The sequence below is a fragment of the Hemibagrus wyckioides genome, linkage group LG09, assembly GCF_019097595.1.
Source record: "Hemibagrus wyckioides isolate EC202008001 linkage group LG09, SWU_Hwy_1.0, whole genome shotgun sequence".
NCBI classification, from domain to species: Eukaryota; Metazoa; Chordata; class Actinopteri; order Siluriformes; family Bagridae; genus Hemibagrus; species Hemibagrus wyckioides.
Window position 1 is genome coordinate 28,224,188 of NC_080718.1, and position 23,969 is coordinate 28,248,156.

General features: G+C 42.2%; 1 protein-coding gene across 1 annotated transcript in view; it reads left to right on the plus strand.

Annotated features, from left to right (window-relative positions):
- Positions 1–5,515: 5,515 nt before the first annotated feature.
- crybg1a (crystallin beta-gamma domain containing 1a) overlaps positions 5,516–23,969 on the plus strand; it is a 92,489-nt gene continuing 74,035 nt past the window's right edge. Inside the window, exon 1 of the mRNA XM_058399292.1 lies at positions 5,516–5,822. Within this exon, the coding sequence (XP_058255275.1) occupies positions 5,581–5,822 (242 nt within the window). The 5' untranslated portion in view covers positions 5,516–5,580. The remainder of the gene's footprint in view (positions 5,823–23,969) is intronic.

Below are 23,969 nucleotides of genomic sequence, written 5' to 3' on the forward strand. Positions count from 1 at the left end.
GCTTCAACTCTTCTGGGAAGGCTTTCCACAAGGTTTAGGAGTGTTTATGGGAATATTTGACCGTTCCTCTAGAAGTGCATTTGTGAGGTCAGGCACTGATGTTGGACGAGAAGGTCTGGCTCACAGTGTCCACTCTAATTCATCCCAAAGGTGTTCTATGGGGTTGAGGTCAGGACTCTGTACAGGCCAGTCAAGTTCCTCCACACCAAACTCACTCATCCATGTCTTTATGGACCTTGCTTTTTGCACTGGTGTGCAGTCATGTTGGAACAGGAAGAGGTCATCCCCAAATTGACCAATGTCTGAGCAATAAAAATTGTCCAAAATGTCTTGGTATGAAGCTGAAGCATTAAGAGTTCCTTTCACTGGAACTAAGGGGCCGAGCCCAATCCCTGGAAAACAACACCTGAACTCAATGATTTGGAGGGGTGTCCCAAAACTTTTGGTAATATAGTGTATACTTAGTTCAAATTAATTTGAACTAAGGAGGGAAAAGCCATTTTTTAGCTTAATTCGTGGCTAAAATGATTTAACGGTGCAGTTTGTAATTTTAAAGTGTCTGTAATCATCAGTTTTTTAGATGCTGTAGATCAGTCCCATGAGTTAAATGAAGTTGACCAGTTGCTATGGTGATGTGGGAGACATCTCTGCTGAAACGGTTCAAAACAAACTCAGAAACAGACGTCAGACGTGAAAGATTCTCTCCATGGGGTGGAGTCAGACCTGATCCAGCTCCTCCTACATGGGCGGGGTATGATTTACAGGGGGCGTGGTTGTGGGTGTTTCAGGCTGTAGGGTTGTGTTGATGTACAACATGGGTTTTTTTTGTATGCATATAGGAGGATCAGATCTAGCTCCACCCCCTGGACCTTTGGGTTTCTCCAATAAGGACTCTCTTTAATTAATAAATAAATAAGAAGCCAGAATTGTGTTGCTGTTAATAAAAAACATATTAGTAAAAACTTTTAGTAAATATCAATAATCTATCTTTCTCTCTCTCTCTCTCTCTCTCTCTCTCTCTATATATATATATATATAACTGAAACTGAAACGCCTGGTTTTAGACCACAATAATTCATTAGTATGGTGTAGGGACTCCTTTTGCGGCCAATACAGCACCAATTCATCTTGGGAATGACAGATACAAGTCCTGCACAGTGGCCAGAGGGATTTTGAGCCATTCTTCTTGCAGAATAGTGGCCAGGTCACTACGTGATGCTGGTGGAGGAAAACGTTTCCTGACTCGCTCCTCCAAAACACCCCAAAGTGGCTCAATAATATTTAGATCTGGTGACTGTGCAGGCCATGGGAGATGTTCAACTTCACTTTCATGTTCATCAAACCACTCTGTCACCAGTCTTGCTGTGTGTATTGGTGCATTATCATCCTGATACACGGCACTGCCTTCAGGATACAATGTTTGAACCATTGGGTGCACAGGGTCCTCCAGAATGGTTCGGTAGTCCTTGGCAGTGACACGCCCATCTAGCACAAGTATTGGGCCTAGGGAATGCCATGATATTGCAGCCCAAACCATCACTGATCCACCCCCATGCTTCACTCTGGGCATGCAACAGTCTGGGTGGTACGCTTCTTTGGGGCTTCTCCACACCGTAACTCTCCCGGATGTGGGAAAGACAGTGAAGGTGGACTCATCAGAGAATATATGTTTCACATTGTCCACAGCCCAAGATTTTCACTGCTGGCACCATTGAAACCGACGTTTGGCATTGGCACGAGTGACCAAAGGTTTGGCTATAGCAGCCCGGCCATGTACATTGACCCGGTGGAGCTCCCGACAGACAGTTTTGGTGGAAACAGGAGAGTTGAGTTGCACATTTAATTCTGCAGTGAGTTGGGCAGCTGTGGTTTTATGTTTTTTGGATACAATCCGGGTTAGCACCCGGACATCCCTTTCAGACAGCTTCCTCTTGCGTCCACAGTTACTCCTGTTGGATGTGGTGTGTCCTTCTTGGTGGTATGCTGACATTACCCTGGATACCGTGGCTCTTGATACATCACAAAGACTTGCTGTCTTAGTCACAGATGCGCCAGCGAGACGTGCACCAACAATTTGTCCTCTTTTGAACTCTGATATGTCACCCATAATGTTGTGTGCATTGCAATATTTTAAGCAAAACTGTGCTATTACTCTGCTAATTAAACCTTCACACTCTGCTCCTACTGGTGGAATGTGCAATCAATGAAGATTGGCCACCAGGCTGGTCAAATTTAGCCATGAAACCTCCAACGCTAAATTGGCCAGTGTTTCAGTTTCATTGTCCAACCCCTGTATATATATACATATATATATATATATACACACACACATATATATATATATATATATATATATATATATATACACAGATATATATATTTATTTATTTATTTATTTCTCTATATATCTATCTTTCTTACTTTACAAACTACTCCGGTCACCGAATTCATAACAAATCTGTTACTTACTAAAACAGAACACTAGTAGAAAGGTTTAATTCTGGCTGTCTGTCAGTGGAGAACATTTTAAAAGTAAAAGTCCATTATATTTCAAACAGCTGCATAAAACTCTTACTTGAATTTCCCAGTCTGTACCACCATTATCTAATGAAGCTCAAAAAAAAGGAATGCTGTGATTTGAGGATTTCTGATTCTCTGAACTGAATCTTGTGTCTTCTGGAGATCTGATTTTTTTTTTTTTTTTAAATATTAATCTTCTTTCGTAAGATGAGATTTGTGAATTCTTGTCTCTCACCAAAATGTCTGACTCCGATACTGAATGTTGAAGGTTTTGGTGCCTTTATTTCCTGTTTGTCTGTTTTTGCATCTAACACACACACACACACGTTCCTACACTGCTCATGGAAACGCTTCATGTTACGCCATCTCGCTCTCATCAGTAATAAACTGCTGGCAGCTCTGACTCATGTGCACTTTATTTATTCAGCGATCAGGGTTTAAAATGTCAGATAAAGCACTGAAGTGAACTGTTATAACAACAGATGACTCTTCTCATCTGAAACACATCAGTGAATAAACTATAAACTTTAGACAAACAGATGATAAGAAATGATATATTCTATGTTCGTCCACAAGGTGGCACTGCAGCGAACAAATCAGCGCTGCTGAGTTCTGGATTCTGATTGGTCGGGAAGTGTTCATTCGTTATGCAGCTGCAAATCACAGGTTTATTTAGGATGAATGTTAATACGTCATTGTTACTATAGTAACGAAGCTGTAATGTGGACCTTCTGCATTAAAAATGAGTTGATATTCTGACGATTATTTAACGTTTATGGAAGGAGACGTTTTAACAAGACGCGAGGGTTTATTTTGTCTTAGTAACTTCGAGAGAGACGCTAAAGAAAGGAACTGATCAGCCATAACATTATGACCACCTGCCTAATATTGTCTTGGTCCCCCTTTTGCTGCCAGACCCTGACCCGTCCTGCACTGTGTATTCGGACCCCTTTCTATCAGAACCAGCATTAACTTCTTCAGCAGTTTAAGCAACAGTAGCTAGTTCGTTTCGATCGGATCACACGGTCCAGCCTTCTCTCCCCATGTGCATCAATGACCCTCGACCCCCCATGACCCTGTCACTGGTTCACCACTGTTCCTTCCTTGGACCACTTTTGATAGATACTGACCACTGCAGACCGGGAACACCCCACAAGAGCTGCAGTTTTGGAGATGCTCTGATCCAGTGGTCTAGCCATCACAATTTGACCCTTCATCAAACTCGCTCAAATCCTTACACTTGTCCATTTTTCCTGCTTCTAACATCAACTTTGAGGACAAAATGTTGACTTGCTGCCTAATATATCCCACCCACTAACAGGTGCCATGATGAGGAGATCATCAGTCTTATTCACTTCACCTCTCAGTGGTCATAATATTATGACTGATCGGTGAACCTGGACCTAAAATTCTGTAAAATATTATTTAATTAATTCATATATATATATATATATATATATGTATATATATATATATATATATATATATATATATATATATATATATATATATATATATATATATATATTATAAATTGTTGGCAAATTAAACACTTAAGAGCTTCTTTACACCATCATGTCACTGATTTGTTTTTGTATAACAATGATTACATTTACACAACTGTCCACTTTAATAGGAACAGTTATCCAATCATACAAGTCCAAGAGCTTCAGTTCACATCTAACACTAGAATAAATAGAAACTAGACTAGAATCTGAGTTCTGTGGTTTCCCTTCACATTTCTGGCATTTGGCAAGACACCCTTACCCAGAGCAACTTACAATTTTTATGCAACCTGAGCAGTTAAGGGCCTTGCTCAGGGGCCCAGCAGTGGCAACTTGGTGGACCTGGGATTTGAACTCACAACCTTCTAATCACTAATCCAACACCTTAACCACTAAGCTTCATAAACTGTTGAGTCCCTGCTTGGATTTTCACACAGAGATCTATAGAATTTATACAGGAAGTCTATAGCAAACACATTTTGTCACTCTACAGCATGGTGAGCATCAAAACTTGAGGAGGATGAGCTAAAAAAGTACAAGACCACGTCAGGTTCCTCTCCTTTCAGCCAAGAACAAGAATCATAGATCCAAACTAGACTGGGGTTTAAAACTGGGGGAAAAACAAAGCCAGATCTAATTTAGGCAGATGTTTAATATCTGTCGACAAACATCTAAAGAAGAAGCTCAGATTAACAATGAAGTTCATTCTGAAGCAACACGTTCTTTGTAATTTTATACACTAAATGTAAAATTTTGCACAAGGAAGTGGAACTAGCGTTTTCAACTCTGGTCCTGGAGAACCTTTAGTCCTACAAATGTTCATATTTTTTTGCTCCAACACACCTGATTCACCTCAGCAAGGACAGAAGGTTCTCTAGGAACAGGCTGAGGAACCTGTAGCTTACAGAGACAATCTAAAGTTCTCCACAGGAGGGAGGAGTCAGTCATGATAGCTTCACAGAGCACACCAAAACCACTGACGTGAGAGAAAACAAACAAAAACTATCCAATCTAGCGACACACAAGCTAACCAGTCCGTTACGACTCACTCGACGGAATCGATTCTTTTGAACAAACGCGTTTAAAGGAGTCAAACTCTGCACAATTCGAATCGAATGATTCGGGAGGGGAAAAAACACTCAAGAAAATTGTCGTGTGGATTGATTCCTTTAAACTAATTTAAACATCAGAGTTGTAGCTTCTAAACATTTTATTGCATGTAAAAGAAGCACAGTTTATCTGACTTGTACACGAGGTATACAACTGCTATTTTCTTGGTAGTAAAAATGTTTATTTAATGAAATGTAATCACAATAAAAATCTAGATTTAAAAAAAAATCCTCAGCATCCTTTTCACATTCCTTTTCTCACTCCTCTTTCTTTGCGCTCTAACAACTCATCAAACTCCACTGAAGAAGAAGAGTCGACTCGCTTTCCAAAAGAGTCATTTCAAAAGAACCGATTCACTTTTGAAGCTGTTGTTTGGAATCGTTGGCAGGACCAGTTCAGAGCGCGCGCTTTCCCCTCGAGACTCTTCTCCAGAGCTCCAGCGATCATGAGCGAGCCGAAAACTTCCAAGTTTAAGAAAATCTTCCTGACTTCCAAGTCCAAATCCCAGGAGAAGGAGGACGTGGAGAAAATCGAGAGTTTACCGAGTGAGTATGCAGAACCTTCGAGCCCGAGTGAGAAGAAGAAGAAGAAGAAGCGGTTCGGTTCGTGGCGATCTAAAAAGAAACCGAACTTTGAGTCGTTCAGCAGCAACAGCGGCGAGCAGCTGGACTTCACCACCAGACACATGTAAGTGCCCTCAGCTTTAATGCTTCACTCAGGTGCGTGTTTTAACACCACTGCCCTGCTTCCTGGACTCACCTGGGCTCTTAATGAGCACGCGCAAGTGACGGGGTTTCATTAAAGATATAAGAAGTTAATTAATTAATTAATCAGTCAATTAATTAACTTGCTACTTGACTTGTGTTCATTTCTGCACCTTGTGGTACTTTTCCTGCTCAGGTATAAAGAGTACTGTACTTTCCCTTCCCTTGTTTGTTGCTCAAATGAACCCTTTTGTGCGTTAGTATTGTGGAGGTGCACGTGCCGAACACTTTTTATTTAGCTTTAATTAGCAGATTACGTAGCGTTCATTATTATCAGTATTTATTTAACTGATAAATTACGTAAACGTTTCCTGGTGATGATCTCCAAGCTTCTGATCTTCAGGCTTTCGCATTTATTTTCTTATTTAACATTTAAAAATATAACACGAATGATTTATTACAGTGCGCATGATTGAAGCCTTATTTTTTTTGGCGTTACTCCACAGCTTTGTGTAAAATCGAGCCGAATTAAATCGAATCGATCAGAACGGCGTGTGAACGCGAGCTTTAGTGACAGGAGGAGAATCCGGTCTTGTGTGTGTTTAAGGTCAATATCACGGATTTCACTTCAGTTTAAATCGATTACATAGAGACTGAAAGAGCTCCTGAAGAGACCTTGGGCAAAAAACAAAATAACAAACAAACAACCAGATTCATACATTTTCATAAAACCATTTTTCATAAATTTTATTTATTTATTTATTTTTATGTATTTGTATTTATTAATGTAATTTTATTTATTAATTTAATGTATTTTATTTTATCTATCTATCTATCTATCTATCTATCTATCTATCTATTTGTTTATTTATAATTGTTTTATTTATTTATTTATTTATTTATATTTATGTATTTATGTTTTATTTGTATTAATTTAATTAAGTAATTAATTTAGTTGTTTATTTAATTGTTATTTATTTATTTATTTATTTATTTTTGCCTAGTTTGTTGCACATATACTATATATCGGTGTGATTGATCCAGCACTTAACGAGTCTCCAGCTTGCTTTTACTGTGTTCTCACACACACACACACACACACACACACACACACACAGATTTTATCTCTCCAGTCTCTGTACAGCGACGTTATCAGGAGGCGGTCCTATCCTACTGCCGGTTGCCGTAGTGATAACGTTGATTGATCAGTGGGCGGAGCTGAGCTGATTTGGTTTATTATGTATAAAACTCAGCAGTGTTTATCTGTGTCATGTCATACAGGAGACGTGAGCTCGGAGCCACAGATCATGTGACTTGCTATCTTCACTCCTATTGGTAGTCGCTGTGTATTTACATAAAGTTCAGCGTTGGCCAGTGGAGGCTCATGGAAGGCTCTGAGTTGTTGATCAGAAGATGGAGGTTCAAGCTCTAGCTGAATGAGGCCCTCCCCTGAGTGAGGCCCTTAACGCTGTCCACTCCAGGGGCACTGTATCATGGCTGACCCTTCGCTCTGACCACAACTTCCAAAAGTTCTTTCCAGTCTTGCTGTCACTCATGTCGCAGCTCTGTTGGTTACAGCTCAACTTGTGGACACGCCCACTTTTTCTGTTGCAGCTCTTTTTGCAGTCTTTTGGTTACAACTCAAATTGTGGACACGCCCACTTTTTCTGTCACAGCTCTTATTGTAGTCTTTTGGTTACAACTCAAATTGTGGACACGCCCACTCTTGCTGTCGCTCGTGTCGCAGTTCTTTTTCAGTATTTTGGTTAAAACTCAACTCAAGATCTTTAGCTCTGTTCACACTCCGATCTTTAGCTCTGTTCACACTCCGATCTTTAGCTCTGTTCACGCTCAGATCTTTAGCTCTGTTCACGCTCAGATCTTTAGCTCTGTTCACGCTCAGATCTTTAGCTCTGTTCACACTCCCATCTTTAGCTCTGTTCACGCTCAGATCTTTAGCTCTGTTCACACTCCGATCTTTAGCTCTGTTCACACTCCGATCTTTAGCTCTGTTCACGCTCAGATCTTTAGCTCTGTTCACACTCCCATCTTTAGCTCTGCATCAGCTGTCAGAACGTCTCACGCCCGTGTGAGGAACCTTGATTGACAGGAAGTTTGGTTCATGTAGTTGAGCACGTGTGTGGAGAGGAACTGGAGCTGATCATCATCATAACGTCTCTGTGAGTGTCACCTGTCACACCGCCTGGTTGAGTTCAGCAACACACACTGCGTGGAAGAAACTTCATTCTGAAAGTGTTGAGTCACAGGAGAGTCATGCCGAAGGTCTTACACAATTTCTGCACCGAAATTTAACAATACTGAAAAGATCAGAGATAAACTCTCCAACTGTTCTCTACGCTTACTAACCATCTACACACACACACACACACACCTGATTCACTAACCATCTACACACACACACACCTGATTCACTAACCATCTACACACACACACACACACACACACACACACCTGATTCACTAACGATCTACACACACACACACCTGATTCACTAACGATCTACACACACACACACCTGATTCACTAACCATCTACACACACACACACCTGATTCACTAACCATCTACACACACACACACCTGATTCACTAACCATCTACACACACACACACCTGATTCACTAACCATCTACACACACACACACACACACACCTGATTCACTAACGATCTACACACACACACACCTGATTCACTAACGATCTACACACACACACACCTGATTCACTAACGATCTACACACACACACACCTGATTCACTAACCATCTACACACACACACACACACACACACCTGATTCACTAACCATCTACACACACACACACACACACACCTGATTCACTAACGATCTATACACACACACACCTGATTCACTAACGATCTACACACACACACACACACACACACACGATTCACTAACCATCTACACACACACACACACACACACACCTGATTCACTAACCATCTACACACACACACACACACACACACACACACCTGATTCACTAACCATCTACACACACACACACACCTGATTCACTAACCATCTACACACACACACACACACACACACCTGATTCACTAACCATCTACACACACACACACCTGATTCACTAACGATCTACACACACACACACACACCTGATTCACTAACCATCTACACACACACACACCTGATTCACTAACCATCTACACACACACACACCTGATTCACTAACCATCTACACACACACACACCTGATTCACTAACCATCTACACACACACACACCTGATTCACTAACCATCTACACACACACACACACACACACACACCTGATTCACTAACCATCTACACACACACACACACACACACACACACCTGATTCACTAACCATCTACACACACACACACACACCTGATTCACTAACCATCCACACAAACACACACACACACACACCTGATTCACTAACGATCTACACACACACACACCTGATTCACTAACGATCTACACACACACACACCTGATTCACTAACCATCTACACACACACACACCTGATTCACTAACCATCTACACACACACACACCTGATTCACTAACCATCTACACACACACACACCTGATTCACTAACGATCTATACACACACACACCTGATTCACTAACCATCTACACACACACACACACACACACCTGATTCACTAACGATCTACACACACACACACCTGATTCACTAACCATCTACACACACACACACACACACACCTGATTCACTAACGATCTACACACACACACACCTGATTCACTAACCATCTACACACACACACACACACACCTGATTCACTAACCATCTACACACACACACACACACACACACCTGATTCACTAACGATCCACACACACACACACACACACACCTGATTCACTAACGATCTACACACACACACACACACACACCTGATTCACTAACGATCTACACACACACACACACACACACACACCTGATTCACTAACGATCTACACACACACACACACACACACCTGATTCACTAACGATCTACACACACACACACACACCTGATTCACTAACGATCTACACACACTCACACACACACACACACCTGATTCACTAACGATCTACACACACACACACACACACACCTGATTCACTAACCATCCACACACACACACACACACACCTGATTCACTAACGATCTACACACACACACACACACCTGATTCACTAACGATCTACACACACTCACACACACACACACACCTGATTCACTAACGATCTACACACACACACACACACACACCTGATTCACTAACCATCCACACACACACACACACACACACACACACCTGATTCACTAACGATCTACACACACACACACACACCTGATTCACTAACGATCTACACACACACACACACACACACACACACACACACACACCTGATTCACTAACGATCTACACACACACACACACACACACACACACACACACACACCTGATTCACTAACGATCTACACACACACACACACACACACACACACACACACACACACACCTGATTCACTAACGATCTACACACACACACACACACACACCTGATTCACTAACCATCCACACACACACACACACACCTGATTCACTAACGATCTACACACACACACACACACCTGATTCACTAACGATCTACACACACACACACCTGATTCACTAACCATCTACACACACACACACCTGATTCACTAACCATCCACACAAACACACACACACCTGATTCACTAACCATCTACACACACACACACACACACACCTGATTCACTAACGATCTACACACACACACACACACACACACACACACCTGATTCACTAACCATCTACACACACACACACACACACACACACACCTGATTCACTAACGATCTACACACACACACACACACACACCTGATTCACTAACGATCTACACACACACACACACACACACACACACACCTGATTCACTAACCATCTACACACACACACACACACACACACACACACACCTGATTCACTAACCATCTACACACACACACACACACACACACACCTGATTCACTAACGATCTACACACACACACACACACACACCTGATTCACTAATGATCTACACACACACACACACACACACACACACCTGATTCACTAACCATCTACACACACACACACCTGATTCACTAACCATCTACACACACACACACCTGATTCACTAACCATCTACACACACACACACCTGATTCACTAACCATCTACACACACACACACACACACACACACACACACCTGATTCACTAACCATCTACACACACACACCTGATTCACTAACCATCTACACACACACACACACACACACCTGATTCACTAACGATCTACACACACACACACACACACACCTGATTCACTAACCATCCACACAAACACACACACACACACACACCTGATTCACTAACCATCCACACACACACACACACACACACACACACACCTGATTCACTAACCACACACACACACACACCTGATTCACTAACGATCTACACACACACACACCTGATTCACTAACGATCTACACACACACACACCTGATTCACTAACCATCTACACACACACACACCTGATTCACTAACCATCTACACACACACACACACACACACACACACACCTGATTCACTAATGATCTATACACACACACACCTGATTCACTAACGATCTACACACACACACACCTGATTCACTAACCATCTACACACACACACACACACCTGATTCACTAACCATCTACACACACACACACACACACACACACACACCTGATTCACTAACGATCCACACACACACACACACACACACCTGATTCACTAACGATCTACACACACACACACACCTGATTCACTAACCATCCACACACACAAACACACACACACACACCTGATTCACTAACGATCTACACACACACACACACACACACCTGATTCACTAACGATCTACACACACACACACACACACACACACACACACCTGATTCACTAACCATCCACACACACAAACACACACACACACCTGATTCACTAACGATCTACACACACACACACACCTGATTCACTAACGATCTACACACACACACACACACACACACACACCTGATTCACTAACGATCTACACACACACACACACACCTGATTCACTAACGATCTACACACACACACACACACACACACCTGATTCACTAACGATCTACACACACACACACACACCTGATTCACTAACGATCTACACACACACACACACACACACACACACCTGATTCACTAACGATCTACACACACACACACCTGATTCACTAACGATCTACATACACACACACAAACACACACACACCTGATTCACTAACGATCTACACACACACACACACACACACCTGATTCACTAACCATCCACACAAACACACACACACACACCTGATTCACTAACCATCCACACAAACACACACACACACACCTGATTCACTAACGATCTACACACACACACACCTGATTCACTAACCATCTACACACACACACACACACCTGATTCACTAACCATCTACACACACACACCTGAATCACTAACAAACTACACACACACACACACACCTGAATCACTAACAAACTACACACACACACCTGATTCACTAATGATCTACACACACACACACCTGAATCACTAACAAACTTCACACACACACCTGAATCACTAACAAACTACACACACACACACCTGATTCACTAATGATCTACACACACACACACCTGAATCACTAACAAACTTCACACACACACCTGAATCACTAACAAACTACACACACACACACCTGATTCACTAATGATCTACACACACACACACCTGAATCACTAACAAACTTCACACACACACCTGAATCACTAACAAACTACACACACACACACACACCTGAATCACTAACAAACTACACACACACACACCTGATTCACTAATGATCTACACACACACACACCTGAATCACTAACAAACTTCACACACACACCTGAATCACTAACAAACTACACACACACACACACCTGAATCACTAACAAACTACACACACACATACACACCTGATTCACTAACCATCCACACACACACACACCTGATTCACTAACCATCCACACACACACACACACCTGATTCACTAACCATCCACACACACACACACACACATACACACCTGATTCACTAACCATCCACACACACACACACACACCTGATTCACTAACCATCCACACACACACACACCTGATTCACTAACCAGCTACACACACACCTGATTCACTAACGATCTACACACACACACACACCTGATTCACTAACCATCTACACACACCCACACCTGATTCACTAATGATCTACACACACACACCTGAATCACTAACAAACTACACACACACACACACACACCTGAATCACTAACAAACTACACACACACACACACACACACCTGAATCACTAACAAACTACACACACACACACACCTGATTCACTAATGATCTACACACACACACACACCTGATTCACTAATGATCTACACACACACACACACCTGATTCACTAATGAGCTACACACACACACACACACCTGATTCACTAATGATCCACACACACACACACACACACCTGATTCACTAATGATCCACACACACACACACACACACCTGATTCACTAATGATCCACACACACACACACACCTGAATCACTAACAAACTACACACACACACACACCTGATTCACTAACCAGCTACACACACACACACCTGATTCACTAATGATCTACACACACACACACCTGAATCACTAACAAACTACACACACACACACACACACACACACACCTGAATCACTAACAAACTACACACACACACACACACCTGATTCACTAATGATCCACACACACACACACACCTGATTCACTAATGATCTACACACACACACACACACACACACACCTGATTCACTAATGATACACACACACACACACACACACCTGATTCACTAATGATACACACACCTGATTCACTAATGATACACACACACACACACACCTGATTCACTAATGATACACACACACACACACACACACACCTGATTCACTAATGATACACACACACACACACACCTGATTCACTAATGATACACACACACACACACACACACACACCTGATTCACTAATGATACACACACACACACACACACACCTGATTCACTAATGATCCACACACACACACACACACACACCTGATTCACTAATGATCCACACACACACACACACCTGAATCACTAACAAACTACACACACACACACACCTGATTCACTAACGATCTACACACACACACACACACCTGATTCACTAACCATCTACACACACACACCTGAATCACTAACAAACTACACACACACACACACACACCTGAATCACTAACAAACTACACACACACACACACACACCTGAATCACTAACAAACTACACACACACACACACCTGATTCACTAATGATCTACACACACACACACACCTGATTCACTAATGATCTACACACACACACACACACCTGATTCACTAATGATACACACACACACACACACACACACACACACCTGATTCACTAATGATACACACACACACACACACACCTGATTCACTAACCAGCTACACACACACACACCTGATTCACTAACGATCTACACACACACACACACCTGATTCACTAACCATTTACACACACCCACACCTGAATCACTAACAAACTACACACACACACCTGAATCACTAACAAACTACACACACACACACACACACCTGAATCACTAACAAACTACACACACACACACACCTGATTCACTAATGATCTACACACACACACACCTGATTCACTAATGATACACACACACACACACACACCTGATTCACTAATGATACACACACACACACACACACACACACCTGATTCACTAATGATACACACACACACACACACACACACACCTGATTCACTAACGATCTACACACACACACACACCTGATTCACTAACCATCTACACACACCCACACCTGATTCACTAATGATCTACACACACACACCTGAATCACTAACAAACTACACACACACACACACACCTGAATCACTAACAAACTACACACACACACACACACCTGAATCACTAACAAACTACACACACACACACACACCTGATTCACTAATGATCTACACACACACACACCTGATTCACTAATGATCTACACACACACACACCTGATTCACTAATGATCTACACACACACACACACACACACCTGATTCACTAATGATACACACACACACACACACACACACCTGATTCACTAATGATCCACACACACACACACCTGAATCACTAACAAACTACACACACACACACACACCTGATTCACTAACCAGCTACACACACACACACCTGATTCACTAACGATCTACACACACACACACACCTGATTCACTAACCATCTACACACACACACCTGAATCACTAACAAACTACACACACACACACACACACACCTGAATCACTAACAAACTACACACACACACACACACACACACACACACACACACACACACCTGAATCACTAACAAACTACACACACACACACACCTGATTCACTAATGATCTACACACACACACACACACCTGATTCACTAATGATCTACACACACACACACACACACACACACACACCTGATTCACTAATGATACACACACACACACACACACACACACACCTGATTCAGTAATGATCCACACACACACACCTGATTCAGTAATGATCCACACACACACACCTGATTCAGTAATGATCCACACACACACACACACACCTGATTCACTAATGATCCACACACACACACCTGATTCAGTAATGATCCACACACACACACCTGATTCACTAATGATCCACACACACACACACACACACACACCTGATTCACTAATGATCCACACACACACCTGATTCACTAATGATCCACACACACACACACACACACACACCTGATTCACTAATGATCCACACACACACACACACACACACACCTGATTCACTAATGATACACACACACACACACACACACACACACACACCTGATTCACTAATGATCCACACACACACACACCTGATTCACTAATGATCCACACACACACACCTGATTCAGTAATGATCCACACACACACACCTGATTCAGTAATGATCCACACACACACACACCTGATTCACTAATGATCCACACACACACCTGATTCACTAATGATCCACACACACACACACACCTGATTCACTAATGATCCACACACACACACACACACACACCTGATTCACTAATGATACACACACACACACACACACACACCTGATTCACTAATGATCCACACACACACACACACACCTGATTCACTAATGATCCACACACACACACACACACACACACACACCTGATTCACTAATGATCCACACACACACACACACCTGATTCACTAATGATCCACACACACACACACACACCTGATTCACTAATGATCCACACACACACACACACACACACACACACACCTGATTCACTAATGATCCACACCCACACACGTTTCACCACAATAAATAGCCTTTATTTGTGACACCTACATTACTGCACAGTGAATTTCTTTCTTCACATATCCCCTCCTTGGGGTCAGAGCACAGCCATGATACAGCCCCTCTGGAGCAGGGTGGGGGCCTTGCTCAAGGGCCCAATGGTAGCAGCTTGGCAGTGCTGGGGCTTGAACCCTGATCTTCCGGTTAACAACCCAGAGCCTTAATCACTTGAGCCGCCATTGCCCACTGTAGTGTTATAGTATTGTGTTAGTGTTGTGTTGTTGTGTTAGTGTTGTTATTGTGTTAGTGTTGTTAGTGTTTTTATAGTCTTGTGTTAGTGTTGTGTTGTTGTGTTAGTGTTGTTGTTGTGTTAGTGTTGTTGTTGTGTTAGTGTTGTGTTATAGTATTGTGTTAGTGTTGTGTTGTTGTGTTAGTGTTGTGTTGTTGTGTTAGTGTTGTGTTAGTGTTGTGTTATAGTATTGTGTTAGTGTTGTGTTGTTGTGTTAGTGTTGTGTTGTGTTAGTGTTGTGTTATAGTGTTGTTATAGTATTGTGTTAGTGTTGTGTTGTTGTGTTAGTGTTGTGTTGTGTTAGTGTTGTGTTAGTGTTGTGTTGTGTTGTGTTATAGTGTTGTGTTGTTGTGTTAGTGTTGTTGTGTTATAGTGTTGTGTTAGTGTTGTGTTAGTGTTGTGTTGTGTTGTTGTGTTATAGTGTTGTTGTGTTAGTGTTGTTGTGTTATAGTGTTGTGTTAGTGTTGTGTTGTGTTAGTGTTGTGTTGTGTTGTTGTGTTATAGTGTTGTTGTGTTAGTGTTGTTGTGTTATAGTGTTGTGTTAGTGTTGTGTTGTGTTAGTGTTGTGTTGTGTTAGTGTTGTGTTATAGTGTGTTATAGTGTTGTGTTGTTATAGTGTTGTGTTATAGTGTTGTGTTGTGTTAGTGTTGTGTTATAGTATTGTGTTAGTGTTGTTGTTGTGTTGTGTTAGTGTTGTTGTGTTAGTGTTGTGTTGTTGTGTTATAGTGTTGTGTTGTGTTAGTGTTGTGTTATAACAACACTAACACAACACTATAGTATTGTGTTAGTGTTGTTGTTGTGTTGTGTTAGTGTTGTGTTGTTGTGTTAGTGTTGTGTTGTTAGTGTTGTGTTGTGTTGTTGTGTTAGTGTTGTGTTGTTGTGTTAGTGTTGTTGTGTTAGTGTGTTATAGTGTTGTGTTGTGTTAGTGTTGTGTTATAGTGTGTTTGTGTTGTGTTAGTGTTGTGTTGTGTTGTGTTATAGTGTTGTGTTATAGTGTGTTATAGTGTTGTGTTATGTTATAGTGTTGTGTTAGTGTTGTGTTATAGTGTTGTGTTGTTGTGTTAGTGTTGTGTTAGTGTTGTGTTATAGTGTTGTGTTGTGTTGTTGTGTTATAGTGTTGTGTTAGTGTTGTGTTGTTGTGTTAGTGTTGTTGTTGTGTTAGTGTTGTGTTGTTGTGTTATAGTGTTGTGTTATAGTGTTGTGTTATAGTGTGTTATAGTGTTGTGTTATAGTGTGTTATAGTGTTGTGTTATAGTGTGTTATAGTGTTGTGTTGTTGTGTTATAGTGTTGTGTTATAGTGTTGTGTTATAGTGTGTTATAGTGTTGTGTTATAGTGTTGTGTTATAGTGTGTTATAGTGTTGTGTTAGTGTTGTGTTATAGTGTTGTGTTGTTGTGTTATAGTGTTGTGTTATAGTGTTGTGTTATAGTGTGTTATAGTGTTGTGTTATAGTGTTGTGTTATAGTGTGTTATAGTGTTGTGTTATGTTATAGTGTTGTGTTAGTGTTGTGTTAGTGTTGTGTTGTGTTGTGTTATAGTGTTGTGTTATAGTGTGTTATAGTGTTGTGTTATGTTATAGTGTTGTGTTAGTGTTGTGTTATAGTGTTGTGTTGTTGTGTTGTGTTGTGTTATAGTGTTGTGTTGTTGTTATAGTGTTGTGTTGTGTTGTTGTGTTATAGTGTTGTGTTATAGTGTTGTGTTGTTGTGTTAGTGTTGTGTTGTTGTGTTAGTGTTGTTGTTGTGTTAGTGTTGTGTTGTTGTGTTAGTGTTGTGTTATAGTGTTGTGTTATGTTATAGTGTTGTGTTATAGTGTTGTGTTGTGTTAGTGTTGTGTTAGTATTGTGTTGTTGTGTTAGTGTTGTGTTGTGTTAGTGTTGTTGTTGTGTTAGTGTTGTGTTGTGTTGTTGTGTTGTGTTATAGTGTTGTGTTATGTTATAGTGTTGTGTTATAGTGTGTTGTGTTAGTGTTGTGTTATAGTGTTGTGTTGTGTTGTTGTGTTAGTGTTGTGTTGTGTTAGTGTTGTGTTAGTGTTGTGTTGTGTTGTGTTATAGTGTTGTGTTATGTTATAGTGTTGTGTTAGTGTTGTGTTATAGTGTTGTGTTGTTGTGTTAGTGTTGTGTTAGTGTTGTTGTGTTGTGTTAGTGTTGTTGTTGTGTTAGTGTTGTGTTGTGTTAGTGTTGTGTTAGTGTTGTGTTGTGTTGTGTTATAGTGTTGTGTTATGTTATAGTGTTGTGTTAGTGTTGTGTTATAGTGTTGTGTTGTTGTGTTAGTGTTAGTGTTGTGTTGTGTTAGTGTTGTGTTATAGTGTTGTGTTGTGTTGTTGTGTTAGTGTTGTGTTATAGTGTTGTGTTGTGTTAGTGTTGTGTTGTTGTGTTAGTGTTGTTGTTGTGTTAGTGTTGTGTTGTTGTGTTATAGTGTTGTGTTATAGTGTTGTGTTATAGTGTTGTGTTATAGTGTTGTGTTGTGTTAGTGTTGTGTTAGTATTGTGTTGTGTTGTTGTGTTAGTGTTGTGTTGTGTTAGTGTTGTGTTGTGTTGTTGTGTTGTGTTATAGTGTTGTGTTATGTTATAGTGTTGTGTTATAGTGTGTTGTGTTAGTGTTGTTATAGTGTTGTGTTTTGTTAGTGTTGTTGTTGTGTTAGTGTTGTTAGTGTTGTGTTGTGTTAGTGTTGTGTTATAGTGTTGTGTTGTTGTGTTATAGTGTTGTGTTATAGTGTTGTGTTATAATGTTGTGTTATGTTAGTGTTGTGTTATAATGTTGTGTTATGTTAGTGTTGTGTTATAGTGTTGTGTTATGTTATTGTTATAGTGTTGTGTTGTGTTAGTGTTGTGTTAGTGTTGTGTTGTGTTGTTGTGTTAGTGTTGTGTTGTTGTGTTAGTGTTGTGTTGTGTTAGTGTTGTTGTGTTGTGTTAGTGTTGTTGTTTTGTTGTGTTGTGTTAGTGTTGTGTTAGTGTTGTGTTGTGTTAGTGTTGTTGTGTTGTTGTGTTAGTGTTGTTGTGTTGTTGTGTTATAGTGTTGTTGTGTTGTGTTAGTGTTGTTGTGTTGTGTTAGTGTTGTTGTGTTGTGTTATAGTGTTGTTGTGTTGTGTTAGTGTTGTGTTATAGTGTTGTGTTGTTGTGTTAGTGTTGTGTTGTTAGTGTTGTGTTGTTGTGTTATAGTGTTGTTGTGTTGTGTTAGTGTTGTGTTATAGTGTTGTGTTGTTGTGTTAGTGTTGTGTTGTTAGTGTTGTGTTGTTGTGTTATAGTGTTGTATTATAGTGTTGTGTTGTTGTGTTAGTGTTGTTGTTGTGTTAGTGTTGTGTTGTGTTAGTGTTGTTGTTGTGTTGTGTCACCATCATTCACACACTCACTGTGTACAGTTTGTGAACACCTGAAGGATTTAAAGTGACGTTGTTGTGTGACCTTTCACCTGCTTTTGATAGTGAGGGTTAATGAGAAAGTTGATGAAGTGTGTGTGTGTGAGTGTGTGTGTATGTGTGTGTGAGTGTGTGTGTGTGTGTGTGCGGGTGTGTGTGTGTGCATGAGTGTGTGCATGAGTGAGTGTGTGCGTGAGCGTGTGTGTGTGCGTGAGTGTGTGCGTGAGTGTGTGTGTGTGCATGAGTGTGTGTGTATGCATGAGAGTGTGTGTGTGCATGAGTGTGCATGTGCGTGAGTGTGTGCGTAAGTGTGTGCATGAGTGTGTGTGTGCGCAAGTGTGTGCATGAGTGTGTGTGTGCGCAAGTGTGTGCATGAGTGTGTGTCTGTGCATGTGTGCATGAGTGTATGTGTGTGCGTAAGTGTATGCATGAGAGTGTGTGTGTGCATGAGTGTGCATGTGCGTGTGTTCGTGCGTGAGTGTGTGCATGAGTGTGTGTGTGCATAAGTGTGTGTGAATGAGAGTGTGTGTGTGCGCATGAGTGTGTGTGTGTGTGTGCATGAGTGTGTGCGTGAGTGTGTGTGTGCGTGAGTGTGCGTGAGTGTGTGCATGAGTGTGTGTGTGTGCATGAGTGTGCGTGTGCGTGTGCATGAGTGTGTGCATGCGTGAGTGCGTGCATGAGAGTGTGTGTGCACGAGTGTGTGTGTGCGCGGGTGTGTGCGTGCATGAGTGTGTGCGTGCGTGAGTGTGTGCGTGCGTGAGTGCGTGAGTGTGTGCGTGCGTGCGTGTGAGTGTGTGCGTGAGTGAGTGAGTGTGTGCGTGCGTGAGTGTGTGCGTGTGAGCGTGCGTGCATGAGTGTGTGTGTGCGTGAGTGTGTGTGCATGAGTGCGTGAGTGCGTGTGTGCGTGCGTGCGTGAGTGTGTGCGTGCATGAGTGCGTGTGTGCGTGAGTGTGTGCGTGCATGAGTGCGTGCGTGCGTGAGTGTGTGCGTGCGTGTGTGCGTGTGTGCGTGAGTGCGTGTGTGCGTGAGTGTGTGCATGAGTGTGTGTGTGTGCGTGAGTGTGTGCGTGCGTGCATGAGTGTGTGTGTGCGTGAGTGTGTGTGTGCGTGAGTGTGTGTGTGCGTGAGTGTGTGCGTGCGTGAGTGTGTGCGTGCGTGCGTGCGTGCGTGCGTGTGTGCGTGAGTGTGTGTGTGCGTGTGTGCGTGAGTGTGTGCGTGAGTGTGTGCGTGCGTGCGTGAGTGCGTGTGTGCGTGAGTGTGTGCGTGCGTGCGTGAGTGCGTGTGTGCGTGAGTGTGTGCGTGCATGAGTGCGTGCGTGCGTGAGTGTGTGCGTGCGTGAGTGCGTGTGTGCGTGAGTGTGTGGGTGCATGAGTGCGTGTGTGCGTGAGTGTGTGCGTGCGTGAGTGCGTGAGTGCGTGCGTGAGTGCGTGCGTGCGTGAGTGTGTGCCTGAGTGTGTGCCTGAGTGTGTTTGTGTGTATGTGTGTGTGTGCATGAGTGTGTTTGCATGTATGTGAGTGTGTGTGTCAAACCCACAGCGTTGTTACTCACTCTGACCTGCTGCACTGTGAGTGTGTGTGTGTGTGTGTGTGTGAGTGTGTATGTGTGTGTGCGTGAGTGTGTGCATGAGTGTGTGTGTGTTAGAGACATGCTGAAACCTGCCTGATTCACTCACCACATTAACCCCTGCATCAGTGTGAACGTCTGTGTTCAGAAACAGTGAAGATGATCAGATTTATGCTAATGAGGGTCTGGGGGGCGGAGCTTTTTTAAACAAGAATAAATGCTGCTAATTAACTACAGTGTTGCTGTAATGTAGCCTGAATATATATACACACGATCAGGCATAACATTATGACCAGTTCCAGGTGACGTGAATAAGACTCATGATATCCTCATGGCACCTGTTAGTGGGTGGGATATAGGGGTCAGAGATAGGGGTCAGAACCTGATGCACAGTACGGGACGGGTCAGGTCTGTTTGGGCGGCAAAAAGGCTGACCGGCACAATCGGTGTATATCAGTGCTCATATCGTCTCAGGGAGTTTATTGAAGGTGGATCCAGCGGTGCCGAGAGGGTTAAAGGCGACCGCTCCGGTGGTCATGGGATCTGCTGGACGTTTATTTTTCATGGTAAGAGATATGAGAAGTTGTAAAGAGAAGCTGATGAAGTCGAGTCACAAAATCATCAGAGCCAGAAAAACTTGTCAGTTAAACGTGTTGTTCTCCAGCAGGAAGTGACACACTCAGTGTTTTTTTAAACCCCTCTCAGGCTCACTGTTGCACTGCCCCGGTAAGAACCCTAACAGGTTTTTTGAAATGACGCAAGTCAAGTTGCTGTTCATAATATTAGCAGTACTAGCTGAATGTGCATTTAATCAGATGTACTGGAGTGCAGGGTTATGGGAAGTGTTAGATGAATGCCAGGCTGAAGAGATAAGTCTTTAGTCTACATTTAAACTGGGAGACTGTGTCTGAGCCCCGAACACTGTCAGGAAGACTATTCCAAAGTTTAGGAGCTAAATACGAAAACGCTCTACCCCCTTTTGTGGACTTTGATATTCTGGGAACTAACAGAAGTCCAGAATTTTGTGATCTTAGAGTGTGGTGGATTGTAGCGTGTCAGAAGACTGGAGAGATAGGTGGGAGCTAAACCATTTGCAGGACAAACACCTAGTAATGCATTACAATAGTCCAGTCTGGAGGTCAGGAATGCATGAACTAGTTTTTCTGCATCAGATACAGATAAAATGTTCCTAAGCTTGGCAATATTCCTAAACTGGAAGAAGGCTGTTTTTGTGATATCGGGAATTTAATTTTCAAAGGATAAGACCAAGACTCAGAGAAACAGACAGACAGAGACTCAGAGAGAGAGACAGATAGACAGGCTGAGAGCGTGAGAGAGAGACAGACACATGGAGACTCCAAGAGAGATAGACAGACAGACAGAGACTCAGAGAAAGAGACAGACAGAGACTCAGAGAAAGAGAGACAGACCAAGACTCAGAGAAACAGACACTCAGAGAGAGAGAGAGACAGACCAAGACTCAGAGAAACAGACAGACAGAGACTCAGAGAGAGAGACAGACCAAGACTCAGAGAAACAGACAGACAGAGACTCAGAGAGAGAGACAGACCAAGACTCAGAGAAACAGACAGACAGAGACTCAGAGAGAGAGACAGACCAAGACTCAGAGAAACAGACAGACAGAGACTCAGAGAGACAGACCAAGACTCAGAGAAACAGACAGACAGAGACTCAGAGAGAGAGAGACAGACAGACAGAGACTCAGAGAGAGACAGACAGAGACTCAGAGAGAGACAGACAGAGACTCAGAGAGAGACAGACAGAGACTCAGAGAGAGACAGACAGACAGAGACTTAGAGAGAGAGATTCACACACACACACACCACACCGCTCGGACGGGTTCAGTAACAGCAGCAGAACAGTATTTCCTGATCACACTTTTGTTTGAATCAGAAAGAAGTAAAGCCTGAAGCGAAAGAGTGATGAGCCTCATTCCACTCACACTCCTACTGTCTGTGTGTGTGTGTTTTATGTAACAGCCAGACATTTTTCAGCATCTCCACACCTATAAGAGAATAAACATGAAGATTAGAGCTGCTTTGATAAGAAAAAAATCATAACACCTCAGGCTTCATAGTAACAGAAAAGGGGCGGAGCTTAAGGAGAACTCTGATCAGCCAATCAAAAACCTGATAGACAGCAGACAGTGTCAGATATCTTGCTAGCAAACCGCTCCACTGCTAAAATTCTGTTCCTAGCATTAGCTTCTTA